The sequence below is a fragment of the Onychomys torridus genome, chromosome 23 (assembly GCF_903995425.1).
Source record: "Onychomys torridus chromosome 23, mOncTor1.1, whole genome shotgun sequence".
Lineage (NCBI taxonomy): Eukaryota > Metazoa > Chordata > Mammalia > Rodentia > Cricetidae > Onychomys > Onychomys torridus.
The window spans coordinates 31,374,202-31,389,374 of record NC_050465.1 but is presented as its reverse complement, the minus strand read 5'-3'; the positions used below and the strand labels follow the sequence as shown (position 1 = coordinate 31,389,374).

The 15,173-nt window shown below is 37.9% G+C and overlaps 1 protein-coding gene across 4 annotated transcripts in view; it reads right to left on the bottom strand.

Moving 5' to 3' along the window:
- Nucleotides 1-15,173, bottom strand: part of Tpp2 (tripeptidyl peptidase 2) — a 73,351-nt gene that overhangs the window by 1,342 nt on the left and 56,836 nt on the right. For 2 of the 4 annotated variants that reach the window (XM_036173338.1, XM_036173339.1), the window contains 4 exons: nt 9,325-9,421; nt 8,416-8,546; nt 2,440-2,647; nt 341-460 (listed from right to left, as the gene is read on the bottom strand). In XM_036173338.1, the coding sequence (XP_036029231.1) occupies nt 341-460; nt 2,440-2,647; nt 8,416-8,546; nt 9,325-9,421 (556 nt within the window). Of the gene's footprint in view, nt 1-340; nt 461-2,439; nt 2,648-8,404; nt 8,547-9,324; nt 9,422-15,173 lie in introns of those variants that run through there. The other 2 variants (XR_004943595.1, XM_036173340.1) reach the window with 2 other exon arrangements.

Sequence of the window (15,173 nt, the reverse complement as noted above, 5' to 3'; positions counted from 1 at the left end):
TCTTAGAACCAAGTCAACATTGAGAAGACATGCTTCCTTCAAAAAGGAAAACATTGTCTTCTAACTAAAGAAAGTAATTAATTCACTTTTGGCCTTGCTGAAAACATTCAAGGTTAATATGGGTCTCTGAATAGCAGTGAGAATGTTTTAGAAATTTGGATGGCTACATGTGATCTCTCATGCATTTATTAGACAGTTCATATTACTTTAGCAATGGTAACAACTGGCTACAATAAATAAAATACGTAATCTTTTATAATAAGCACAGGTATTTTTCCCCAGTGCTCTTGTCACTATGAAGTATGGAAATGATATACAGTATAATTCAGACACCACTTACTTGAATACAATTTTTCCAGTTTTCTTTTGTTGGTTTTTCTTCAACAAGTTTAGTTGCAAACTTAAGGCCTCTCCCATACATTTTATTTACTAATGCATGCTTATATGCAAATGTCAAAACCTATGATATAAAACAAAGTCAAGATTACCTACAGAACATGTATATTCTAAGGCATATAGCTTTAATAATGTGTGTGTAGGTATACATGTGCATGTAGAGGTCAGATGTTAACACGGTATCTTTCTCAACTTCTCTACATCTTATTAAGGTTGATTTGGCTAGAATGCTACTTCTGTCACCCCAGCTCTCGGATTAAGGGTGCAAGTCATGGTGCTTAGTTTTTTTTACATTGGTGCAGGAGATTGAACTCAGTTCCTCATACTGGTGTGGCAGTCAATTTATTGACTGAGCTGTCTTCCCAGCCCCTAGAAGTCTATAGCTTTTAAGCTGAATAGGTTACATCAGGGAAATTAAAAAAAAAAAAAAAAGTCTTTTAAGGGCAAGTAATTACATAAAAAAGTACAGGAAGTAACTGAAGAGAAGTCATAAGCTACTAAAATCCATTTTAAATCATTTTTTTGTGCAAAGTAAACCACAATTAACATAATTACAAAAAATGAAGAGTAGAAATACAAGCGGCCACTCTGAATCACTAAAACATGTTCCTTCTGTATACTGATCTATCAAGCTGTTTCTTTCTTCATTTTGTCTGAACTGTGGAATGTGGTAACCATTTTCAAAAAAAGAAATCTTGTTCTACTAATTAGTTCTTTAAGGTTAGCCAAGTATTAAAAAATGTTCAATTAACAGGATAAACAGGTCAGTATTCTCATGTATTGCCTCTGGTCAGCAGTGTCACTGTAAAGACAGAAGTATGCCTAACAATTTCACTGTGGTAATAGCAAGTGTCTATCACCCTGTTATATTTCTCAAAGACAGAGACTAGATTCTAGTTATCTTCATGTTTTCAGCATGAAATAATGTTTATCACACAGCAGACCTTCAATAATAGTTAACAGCAATACCGCTGGAGACTTTCCATGAACTTAATACTTATTCAGAACATCCAAGGGTAGGTAGCCATTGATCTTACTTAACAGGTAAGAAATAGGCACCAATTTTCAGTAACTTGCCTAAGGTCACTGACAAAATGGCAGAGGTAGGAGTCAAACTCAATTTCAGGTCCTAATGCTTATCCCATAGAAAATTCTGCCTGCTTTAGTTTCTTGAATACTACTGAGGCCTTCTGTTCTATGGGGGAATTGGAATCACAGAGGAAGAACTTTTCCTAGTTTTAGCTGCTTTTTTTTTTTTTTTTTTAAATTAAAAATTACCATGGCTAATCCTGAGAACCAGTGATTAACAACTATAACAATGGACATTTCTAGTGAGGAGAATTCATTTACTTTTCCTTCTCAAGAAAAATTAATAAAAACATATATAGTTAGCTGGGTGGTGGTGGCGGCACATGCCTTTAATCCCAGCACTCGGCGTATCTATGTGAGTTCGAAACCCTGTCACGAAACAAAACAAAACAAAAAAAAAAACCTACAAACAAACAAACCCAAAACAACAACAAAACATATATAGCTATATAATCTCTACTGTAAGAATAGAGACAAAAGGGATTTGACATATATTTTTTAGACCCCCAAATCTAAAGAACAACAACAATAAAAAACAAGCAAACAAAAAAAATCAACTTTGCTTTTCCAAACATTTGTTTAAAACTAGTCTCTAAAACCTGAGAGATGTAGAAGTTAGTGTTTTGACGAAAATGTGACATCTAAACTAAGGAACATATTTTACTTTGAAAATTAGCATAAAAAGATGCAGGGAGGAAGAAGGAAGATTTCTAGAAGATAATGTTTTGGCTTCATATATAACTGTCTTAAAAGGCTACTATAAATGTCCATAAATTGTCAAAATTATTGTTAAACACTTTAAAACAAGCAGGACAAATGCAAGGTACTTGGGCTAAATGCATCTTATTCAGAGTGGAGCCTTATTTTCTTCCTCTTTGGCAGGCCTAGCACAAGCAAGCCTGAGAGACCACCACCAAGAACTATACCAAGACCAACAGCAGAAGGGTAAGTTACCTTAGTGTCAAAAAGATCTGTCCACTTTGTAGTTTCCCAAAAGGTTTCTGACAGAGAGTCCAAGGTACTTTCTCCTTCCTCCTCCTTCCCTTCTGCATCTCCAGCTGCTGCCCCATCATGAGGCTGTGTGTGAAGAAGGTGGTCTGCCAGAGCACATCCTTTCCTGCAGAGGGCATCTACCAATGTGGATTTCTGCTTGTCCATATCACTGGAGAGGAAATAAAAGAAATTTTTTTCATGTCAGCTAAAGGTTTTCCAAGGGGATGATGGTCTTACTTGAAGTATAGGCAATCTTCTTCTCTGAGACTTAGCATGCATAAATTTTGTATATCCATGTGCATAATGTTTGTGTTACATTGCAAATGAGATTCTTATTAGTAAGTGTTATAAGCTACTGTAGTACACACAGATGAAATCAGTTAGGGCAACTATACTTGGCTGAAGCAGAATAACAGCAAGAGTTGAAAGACTATTCAGTCTGTCAGCTATACAATTTTTAATAAGGAGAGTATTGTTTAAGCCTTTACATTAGGAAATATAGTAATTATATATTCGTCTATATGTAATGTACAGAAAGGTTTTTTGTCATCATGAACATGACATTATCTAATAAATCAAGCAAACAAATATCATGTTTACTCTGAATGCACTAATAACGGCTTTAGCATTTCAGCATATGAATTCCTTTGTAGTCAAAACAATTCTATGGGGTCAGTAAGATACTCAGTGAATAATAGTGGTTGCCACCAAATCTGATGGCCTGAATCCATTATGGGAACCAATATGGTGGAGGAGAGAACTGACTCCTTTAAGTGCTCCTCTGACCTCTACAGGTACGTCATGATATGTGTACACCCATACACAACACAACATAAGCAAACTCAAAACCAGTTCTGTGTATAAGACACACCTATGGGCTGGGTGGTGGTGGCACATGCTTTTAATCCCAGCAATCAGGAGGCAGAGGCAGGCGGATCTCTGTGAGTTCAAGGCCAGCCTGGTCTATAGAGTGAGATCCAGACAGGCACCAAATACCACAGAGAAACCCTGTCTCCAAAAACCAAAACCAAAACTAAACCAAACAAAAACAAAACAAAAAAGACACTCCTATTTTGCATAGGAGGAAACTGAAGCTCAAAGCAATTCAGGGCTTGATCACGGCCTCCAATTAGGAGTAGCAGGCATATGATTCTAAGCTTAGCATTCTGGCTCTGCAATCTATGCTCAGTCTCTGGAGTAAATTGTCTTGTTCTGGGAAGACATCTTTGTTTTTTTCTTAATAAGTTTTACAGGTGCCTAGGTCCATGCTGGCATAGACTAGACAGTCATCCATTACTGTTCAGCACCTGTAACCTCCACTACAAGGAAGGTTACTGAGCTTTATTTGAGGCATTACGTCCGATTCATGTCAGGGAGGTATGAAAACAACAAAGCCTTCCAAGTGCTGCTGAGACAGTGATCACAAGGTAATCTGGCTATGGAATGACTCTGGAGGACCCCTAGTAAAATGTGTAATGTGTTAAACCTTCTGTGACTGACAAGATTCAGGACATAACTACCAAATTAGGAACCTGAGTCTCTGGGGCTTACCATCTCTGTAAACTAAGAGGGAGTCACTAACTTGAGCAGTTGCCTGGAAGAATGAAGGGAGCATAAAATGCAGGTGCTAACATACTGTTCCAGACCAGGATGCTCTCAGAGGCTTCCAAGACTATTTGATGTGTGATACCCTCAACATCAAATGCACTGAAAATGAAACTATGCCCATAAGACCCCTTAGTTTATTACCAAGAACAATATAGTTTCCTTTTTTATTTCTGAACTTACAATCACAAATCGGGGGTTCACAAACTTATGTCTAGCTGTCGTATGGTGTCAGCAGACTGGTTTGATATACAACTGCATTCCACAGAGCTCACGAATGGAAAGGGAGTGCTTGACATGGACCAGAGTGTTCGTTCTCCACATTTCCCATCTATTCCTTTCACCATTTTCAATTGTCAGCCTGAACCATGAAGTGGTAGAAGTGCTATGTGTTCTTCCCACCCCTCAAGTTCAGGTCACTTGCATCTTTTATATTCCTGTGGCAACAGCCTTATTCACCAGGCTAGTTCAGTACTTGGCCTGTACCTTGACAGATAAATGCATGCAGAATTTGATGGGCCATGGGACACTCCACTTATCTGTTCATTTAATCACACAATGCTTGACAAGACTCCTACATATCTGCCTCCCTCAGTAGATTATGCTAAAACACAAATATGATTCTTCCAGGTCTCAGTTTTAAATATTTTAAGGAGTTTTTCAGCATAAACTCCACATTCCAGGCTTTGTGGTCCTTCTCAATTTAATTCTAATCTTTGTAATCTGACTCCAGAGAGAGTGTCACTACTGTCCTGTCTGGGCTCTAGGTTGACCTGAATTCTACCAGTCATCAAGAGCATCGACGTTTTGAAGAACTAAACTTCTTTCTCTATGTGTAAGTGCCTGGATTCTGCTTTAGCTACTCCAGATTAACAATAGCAGACTTCTGAGTCCCCCTCTTGAGGCATCTACTTTCCTGCTCACTTACTGCACTGTTCTCTCATCACTTTTCAGATGCCTGGTACCACTCTTTTCTATTTTAGGGCAGCTCTAAGGGCCAGCAACAAGCATTAACCCCAGCTTTTGAAGGAGACAAGTGCTTTGGAACAGGCTCAATCATGAGGGCAGTTATCATCACCCACCCCAAACCCAACTGACTAGTTCCAACTATTCAGAAGGAAGCTGGTATTGACACAGGTGCTCTATGCTTGCTAGGAATGGATTAAGTTACCAGCAGGATCTTTTCTGAAAGTTTTGGCATCCTCTGATGCAATAATCTAAATCTCAAATATATGGAAATATTCTGTTCCTCTCTGCTACCTTAGTACTGATCTATTCAGGTTGAACACCATGTTAAACTATGAAGCTTTGCTCATTCAGAAGAGCGTCAAGCTTTCTTCTTATAGGCTTTTAAAATATTAAAAATATTTACTATATTTTATCCTATCTGCCAATTTTTGTTCTTGTTGTTATTATTTTGTTTTTCTGAGACACGGTCTCACTATATAGACTAGGCTTGCCTTGAACTCACAGAGATCTAACTGGCTTTGCCTCCTGAGTGCTGGGACTAAAGATGTATATTCAGCTCTATCTTCCAATTTAATTTTCAGCATTAGATTAAGATTCTTTAATTGGAAAGTCATACTGATTTCTTAAAGTGCTTCTTAACAATAACTTACATATACTTGCTCATATCTTCTGAATTAAAACTGGTTGTTCCATTGTGGTCATCATAGCTACATTTTAGAAATGATTTGAATCCTATATTTTAATGCCTAAACAAGAAACTATAATTCTTATCAATTACCTAGAAAACACCAGTGTCATTTTCAAGTTCATAAAATAGCAATCCTGTCTCCGTCTTTCTCTCTCTCTTTCAAGATGGTCACACTGAGTAGACCTGGCTAGCCTTAACTTATAGAGGGCCATGTGCTTCTGCCTCCTGCATGCTAGGAATAAAAGCATGTGCCAATACATCTGCCAATTAATCTTGACATTTTTTAAAAAAAGTGATTTAAACAAAAGCAACTTTGCATGGAAAAGAGACATCCAAGAAGGTATGCTCTGTGTGTGTGTGTGTGTGTGTGTGTGTGTGTGTGTGTGTGTGTTGTTGTTGTTCTTTTATAGACTTAACCTAATTATTTCAATGTATCTAGAAATACAGTCTTCTTATATATTATAAATATATAAAAACAGGGTAGTTACTATTTTTGGTAGCCATTAAAAGTCAATTTCAGGTGCTTTTCAAAGCATAGAAATTCTCAACTAAAGAAAGAAAGAGGCCAATACATGCCTGAATCCCTTTAACTTGTTACTATTTCTTCTATAGATGGTAAAATTTAGAAAGCATAGGTCAAAATATAGGAAAGATAAATGAACCTTAATACTTACTGAAATCTCAAAGTGAATCCTCTATTATTTCATATATACCTGAATTTGAGAAGATTCTATTATTTTAAAAGATATTAGATATATGGGTGTTTTGTCTGCATGTATGTTAAATGCACCGTGTGTGTGTGTGTGTGTGTGTGTGTGTGTGTGTGTGTGTGTGTGCAGTGCCCTAAAAGTCCAAAAGGGGGTGTTGGATAGCCCTAGAATGGAAGTTACAGATGGCTATGAGCTCCTATATGGGGGCTGGGAACTGAACCTGGATCCTCTCTAAGAGCAGCAAGTGCATGAAACAGCTGCACCATCCCTCCAGCCCAGAGATTCTATCACAAACTATATGATGTAACTCGTTTAGAAGGCACAGAGAATAGGGAAGGTCATATAAGGCCAAGGAAGACAGCTTAACATAGTCACACTCAGTCTCCTCCTATAGCAAGACAAACATTGGCTTTAAGGAAGTAGAACTGCAATGCAAACGAGCCTGACAACAAGCCAGGAGCTAGGCAAAAGCAGCAATATGCAAAAGGCTATGGTCTTTTCACTGAGTACGGATGAAGGAGAGAGACAGAGAAAGTAGTTTGTTCAGGAAGGTCAGCCCCGGAGAAGGAAGTCTCCTGACACTCAAGAGGCACAGAGGCAAGCAACACACCTATGTTTGTAAGTTTCCCTTTGAGATAAAAATTAGTTCTGTTCATATTCTCAAGAAAAGGGCAGTGGGCTGTGGTGGCACACACCTTTAATCCCAGCACTCAGGAGACAGAGGCTGGCCTGTCAGTTCGAGGCCAGCCTGGGCTACATAGAAAAGCCCTGTCCAAAAAGCACAGGCTTTGAAGGCAGACCTTGGTGTGAGTCCTGATTTTCCCATTTCCTAGCACAGCACTATAGCAAGCCAGTCACCCCTCTAAGCTTCACTCCTCCCTTCTGAGAACTGGGCAGAGATGGCTCTATTTTACCGTGTCTACGGGACTAAAGATAAATGAGACCATGCATTCAAAGTGCTCAAAATTCCCTGTACATAACCACCATTTAATGAATACCAATACACTTTCTAATATTATTAAAATTACAAAATAGCCAAATGCCAATGTTTCTACTGGAAAATATGAAAGGGAACTACCAACTTATTTTAATAAATTTTATTCTACCTGAAAACTACTTTGATGACAAGTCTTAAAACTCTATAACAAAACTATAACTAAAATGTAATGCCAAAAGCTCTAGCAGTTTTACATCCAGTATTTTATGTAGAAATACATAGTGACTGATGAAAATTTTAAATAAAATTATAGTTCTTTTTGGTAGTCAAAATAGTTCTGGTTTATTAGCTACAACTATAAAACAATTACGGTATTTATAATCTTACAAGACAATGAGCCCATTGTGTTGAAATAAAACCATACAATATAAGAAAAGAGTGATTTTGGGATAATCAGTACAGGGTGATGGTAGGAGTTCACCGGAGAATGAAGGGACTGAATCACAACAGCGTTGAAGGTCCTCCATGCACAGAGCACCAAGCTTTATAAAAGCCAAACTATAAATGCTCCTTTGCACTTCTCTCCAATATCAATGACAAATGTCTTCTATAAAACTAACATTGCCAAAAATCTTCAACCTCATTTTATTTATTTCAGAAGACATTATGAACTAGATTTTATGTTTTCCATATTATTGGTCAATAAATAACTTAGAATTTCATGAGGTAATATCTTCTTTATCCACCTACTTCATATAAGCCCAAGAGGTGACACTGTTTGATCAAAACTATGCAGATATTCCACCTGGACAGTAACTATGGTGATGAAGGCAAACTATTTTTTGGGGGCTGTGCTTTAAAAACCTGAAAAAAATTATTACAAAATTTCTGAGGGGGTATGAAAAAAACTGTCAATCCTGAATGTTATGTATGTTACAACAACAACAAAATCCTCAACACTAGTCCCTAATTTTTAAACAAGTAACTAAGAAATGAGATGCAAGAAAGATTATTTACTGGTTAGGTACTTTTTTATAGTAGCTGCATCAGGCCTGGGGTCAGTCTTCATTGCAATGTAAACTGCTAGAGCAGTTTGATCGATGTGAGAAATAACAGCATTGGCAGCATCAACGATTTCATTAAGTCTTTTCATTCGTTCCTGGGTAAGAAATAAAGGGGTGTATCAATCAGTGCATAAAGCCTTTTCATTTCTACTGGCCCAGCCATGGACTGTAAGTGCACTCACTATGTCACTTCCTTCCAGTGCTAGAGCTCTGTGCTATCTTTTTAATTCCAGTATCCCTGGAAAATGGGTTCAAATGTGACAATACCTAAATTACATACAGTCTGTAGTTCAAAACTGAAAATAAAACAAACATATAAAGTTTACCAAAATGTGGGTTTTTTAAACAAGGAAAATTCCTTTCTAGCCTACCATTGATTTTAGAGATAACAATCTCTATTTTATCTCATGCCACATGAAAAAACAGAAATAAGAAAATCCCCAAGCCCTCATTCTCAAGCAAATTCTTTCTAAATAGTCACCAAAATAAGAATCAAGACTCTAACTATGACCATCATGGATGGTCTACTTAGTAGTTGTTTTTTCTTCTGTCAAACTGTTTTTGAGAAGCCTCCTTTAAATATTCTATTCCAGTTTACTCCAAACCTTTGTGACTTTTAACTGATCATAGCTGGCATGTTCCTACTCACTAACCAATCAAGCACTACAGTTTCATGGTTTCAACATATACATACTGCACATCATTACTACTACTAAACTCAGTAGTGGCCAGCTCTATCTTAAGGACATACATATCCAAATGCAGGAGACTCATTTTCAGTAGTCAGGAAGAAAAGACAGAGAGATGCACCCTTACTCAAAAACACAAACCTTACACAAAAAACGAATTATTAAAAAAATGAGTATATCTAACCTTTTCAGCATCCAACTGGTGAAGCCGTGCAACATACAGAGGAAGGTAAGCAGGATATGTTTCTTTCAATTCATTGTAAATGTCACTAGAATCAAGCCTAAGAGAGACAAAATTGTGATTTTTCATTAAAAGCAAACTTCTGTTAAAAAAGAAACTTAAACATTGCTTCACAGTCCTAATCATTAAAATATTTTATAATTATTAATAAAGACTAGTGACATAATATATCTATCTGAAAATTATTTGAGTTAAGAATTCTATAAAATGTCCAGATTAAAGCAGACATCAACATGGATTGGAGATATGGCTCAGTTGTTAAGAACTCATCTAACACCCATGTTAGGCAGCTCACAACTGCCTGCAATATCAGCTCCCAGATACACATTTCATGGGCCCTACCACATTCATGCACATATCCATATCAACACTTAAATATACACATAACTAAATGTAAAGTCTTTAAAATAAGACCTCAATGGCTTGCTTACATACTAGCTATACCTAGATTTACTAAAAATGAGGACAAAATTTCTCTTAAAAAGGAAAAAAACCCACTTCATAAAAAAAGCTCTAGACCTATCTAGAAAATTCTAAACTTTTCTGAAAATTCTAAAGTCTTATTTTTTTAATACTTTTTTTAAAAAAGGTTTTATTTATTTATTATGTATACAGTGTTCTGTCTGCACATATGCCTATAGGCTAGAGGAGAGCAGTACAGATCCCAGTACAGATGGTTGAGAGCCACCATGTGGTTGCTGGGAATTGAACTCAGGACCTCTGGAAGAACAGCCAGTGCTCTTAACCTCTGAGCCTAAATGAAGAGATAAACGGAGAAGCTGAATAAAACTATGCAAATTCTTCCTGATTATATTTATCAAGATTAAAAACAACCCAAATTAACACCCAAGTGGTAAAAAAGTAATTAGCACTGCAGACAGATCACATCAGGAAATTCACTTAAAATATTCAGAATTTCACAGAATATGAAAATAAAACTGGTAAGTTTTTTTTACAGTGAAGTGTCTCATTAAAGTCCATTTAATTCACTATAACAAAACTTAAGCCCTCCAATTTAGGACAAAGAACAAATTAGAGTCTGTTTTCTTTTCTTCCCCCAAGCAATTATCCAAAAGGAAAACCAGTATTTACACCGTATTTAAAAGTCAATTACAGGGCTGGAGAGATATCTTAGTGGTTAAGAGCACTGGCTGCTCTTCCAGAGGTCCCGAGTTCAATTCCCAGCACCCACATGGTGGCTCTCAACCACCTACAGTGGAATCTGATGCCCTCTCATGGAATAAAGACATACATACATACAAATGTGGTGGTATTGTGTTCCCCAAAATATTGTGCACTCTAATAAACTTATCTGGGGTCAGAGGCAGAACAGCCACAATAATAAACATAGAAGTTAGGCAGTGGTAGCACACGCCTTTAATCCTAGCATTCCAGAGGCAGGAATCCATCTGTCCAAGGATACAGCCAGGCATGGTGACACACGCCTTTAATCCCAAGAAGTGAACCTTTAATCCCAGGAAGTGATGTCAGAAAGCAGAAAGGTATATAAGGTGTGAAAAACCAGAAAAAACTAGAAGCTTTTGGCTGGCTAAGCTTTTAGGCTTTCGAGCATCAGTTCAGCTGAGTGCCATTCGGATGAGGACTCAGAAGCTTCCAGTCTAAGGAAACAGGATCAGCTGAGGAACTGGTGAGGTGAGGTAGCTGTGGCTTGTTCTACTTCTCTGATCTTCCAGCATTCACCCCAATAACTGGCCTCAGGTTTGATTTTATTAATAAGACCCTTTAAGATTCATGCTACATACATACATATATATATATATATATACATAAAATGAATAAAATCTACATAAAAAGAAAAAAAGCACAAAAAAATGAATGCATCTAATAAAATTTAAAAACTAGTCAATTACAGTTTAATTGTAGAGTTGTTCCCCACCCCCTCCCCAAGAATTATTTCAAGTTCCCATAAAGAGAACAAGAGAACTTGTGGTGGTATTGTGTTCCCCGAAATATTGTGCACACTAATAAACTTATCTGGGGTCAGAGAACAGGACGGCCACAATATTAAACATAGAGGTTAGGCAGTGGTAGCACACGCCTTTAATCCCAGCACTCGGGAGGCAGAGCCAGGCGGATCTCTTTGAGTTCAAGGTCACATTGGTAATAGCCAGGCATGGTGACTCACACCTTTAATCCCAGGCAGTGATGGCAGAAAGTAGAAAGATATATAAGGCGTGAAGACCAGAAACTAGAAGCATTTGGCTGGTTAAGCATTTGGCTGGTTAAGCTTTTAGGCTTCTAGCAGCACAGTTCAGCTGAGAGCCATTCTGGATGAGGACTCAGAAGCTTCCAGTCTAAGGAAACAGGATCAGCCGAGGAACTGGCGAGGTGAGGTAGCTGTGGCTTGTTCTGTCTCTCGGATCTTCCAGCATTCACCCCAATAACTGGCCTCAGGTTTGATTTTATTAATAAGGTCTTCTAAGATTCCTGCTACAAGAACTCTACTAATTCTTTGGGTTTCTTCTAAAACACTTTCTGAATCAACATCCTTCTCAATTATTTTCTCCTTTTGTTTCTGGTCATGCTCGTCTTGGCTTTGTAAATGTTATGAATAGTTCTCTAATTCCATTTGCATCAGCTACATTAAATCTTACATATTTCACTAGATTGCAAATTCACATTTTAAAAGCAAAACTAAGAGGCTAGAGAGATAGATCAGTGGTTAAAGTGTATACCACTTTTACAGAGAACCTGAGTACAGTTTATAGCACCCATGTCCCCTGCCCTCTTCACTTATGTGCATACCATATAAGTAATCTATCTTTTCTGTACATTTCAAATGGATTTAGAAAACCACACACACACACACACACACACACACACACACACACACACACACACACACACACCAGTTAACTTAAAAACATTTCCAAAACAAAAAGAAACTCCTCAACCATCTAATTATCAAAACCTTCTCAAAAACTCCATATTCTAGCCCTAAGCACTCACGAATCAACTTCTGTCACTATAGAGTTCTCTAGACTGGACACTTTACAATGACAATCACTTAAGAGGGCTCTTTTGTGACTAGCTACTTTCATTTAGCACAAAATGTTTTTAAGTTGTAACAAGTACCAGTTCTTTTTTTTTTTTTTTTTTAATGTCTGAATGGTGTTCTTGTATGGATGGATATAACTTTCATTCACCAGCTAATAAGCACTTGGGTTACTTCTTTTCTTTTGGTTTTTCAAGACAAGGTTTTTCTTGTCTCGCCCAGTCTGCACTTGGGTTATTTCTACACTTCGACAATAATACTTCTGAAAACTCCTATGTTCAAGTTTCTATATGTATATATACTTTTTCTTCAGTATGTACAGAAGTAAAACTGCTGGATAATATAATAAATTGCCATTGTGTTACCATACCGCTTGCAGGATATTCTCTTTAACTGTCAGCATTTTTACCATGAAAAGTAACGTATTGATTAATGATGGAAACAATTTTAGAAAAATCTGTTGTCAAGTGGTTTTATCATTGTTTAAACATACATGAATCTAGGAAGAATAGGCTAATCAATGTGTCTCCTGAGACATTATAAAGAGGAGATGATGCCTGGGTGGTGGTGGTCCCAGCACTTGGGAGGCAGAGCCAGGCAGATGTCTGTGAGTTCAAGGCAAGCCTGCTACAGAGCGAGATCCAGGACAGCTATCAAAACTACACAGAGAAACCTGTCTCAAAAAACCAAAATAAATAAATAAATAAATAAATGTGTAATGTTTCTGTGTTACAGATAACTTGTTTAAGTTCAAGAACTCTCTAAAATGGGAAGCATAGTATAGTGTATATATACATAATAGTACATACATAAACTGGTAACATGGTCACTTGCTAAGTAATATGTGGTGTATATAACTTATTTATTATACTTTCACAGTGGCAATACTGCAACTTTATAACAGCACCACCATAAACACTTCAACATTATGGGGACTCTAAACATTACCAGATTTCAGATCTAAAAAATCTCATGGAATCACTGTTTTGGACACAGTCTATGGTTGATTGAAACCCCATGTGGTGGACCAGTGACAGCTCTGTTATAACATTTCTTTGCACTTACTGTTTTTATTATTTATTTATTTATTTTTCTTTTTTCTTTTTTTTTTGGTCAGAGCTGAAAACTGAACCCACGGCCTTGTGCTTGCTAGGCAAGTGCTCTACCACTGAGCTAAATCCCCAACCCTTTGTTTGTGTTTTTTCGAGACAGGGTTTCTCTGTGTAGCTTTGGAGTTTTTCCTGGAACTCACTCTGTAGCCCAGGCTGGCCTCAAACTCAGAGATCCACTTGCTCTGTCTCCTGAGTGCTGGGATGAAAGGTGTGCACTACCGCCTGGTTGCATTTACTGTTTTTAGAGTTCACTAAGCAACCTGGATGTATAAATTTATGTTTTTCAATGAATATGGAGGATTTTTAGCCATTATTTTTCAGCCATTTTCTCGCTTTGTTTCTTTCTAACAGTATACCACTATTTGTACTTTAGAACATTCTGAAATCCCATATTTCTCTGAGGATCTGGTCCATTTTTTTTTTTAACCCCATTTTCAATCTTCACTGTTTGGGAGACGTCTTGGGTTTAAATTTATAGATACTTTGGCTCAAATGAAGTGAATTTTTTAAAGACATTCAATACCATCATTTTTAAAAACTTTTCTCTGTCTCACCAACATAAATTTCTAAGCCTGGGCAGGAAAACAGCATGCTTTTATCTAAGTGATACCCACACCACCTGTAGGGATGAGAAATTTTTAATTTTTAGATTTTTATTGATGGGTAAGTATGTGTTTGTGTGAATGTCTGTCACTTGTACTTGGGTGCCCATAGAGACCAGAAGAGAGTATTTAAAAAAAAAAAAAAAAGAAAAAGAAAAAGAAAAACCCTGCAGTTGGAGTTCCAGATAGATGTGAGCTGACCAATATGGATGTTGGGATCCAAATTTGAGTCCTTTGGAAGAGCAGCACATGCTCTTAATTCCTGTGCTCTCTCTCCAGTCCATGAGCTAAGTACTTTTGATGGAGGGAGGGCACATGGGGTCTTTAAGGTGGAACTAAGCCTGCAACAATCAATAAGAATATGTGCAGACTTTGTCCAGTGACTGATGGGGACAGATGCAGAGATCCACAGCCAGGCCCCAGGCTGAGCTCCAGGAATCCAATTGATGAGAGAGAGGAGGGATTCTGCAGCCGAGGGACGTCAAGATCATGATGGAAGAACGTGCAGAGATGACCGGCCATACTAGTGGAAGCCCATGAACTGTGGACTGGTGGCTGTGGAGCCCCCATGGGACTGGACTAGGCCCTCTGGATATGGAAGACAGATGTTTGGCTTGAACTGTTGGGGGTCACCCAGGCAGGGGGATTGGGATCTGTTTCTGGAGCATGGGCAGGCTTCTGGGAATCTGGTGCCTGTGGTGTGACACCTTGAACACTCTTGATGCAGTGGGAAGGGGCTTGGACCTGCCTAGGCTCATTGTGCCTGTCTCCGCTGACTCCCCATGGGGATGTGGGGATGGGGGGTGGCTTGGGAGAGAGGGCTAGGGGGTGGGAGGAGGAAGGAGGGGAAATCTGTGGGTGGTATGTGGAGTGAGTAGAAAATTTCTTAATAAAGAAAAAAAAAAAAAGAATATGCACAGAATCCGAAGTGGTACAGTGACTTTTCTCTTACTGAAAGGTAAGGTAGGAGGAAGACTGTGTCCTGGTGGTACCAGTCTAAATGAAGAGTTGGGAGGGAAAAGGCAGCAGTCTGTAATACTTTTACTTTTCTTACAAAAATGA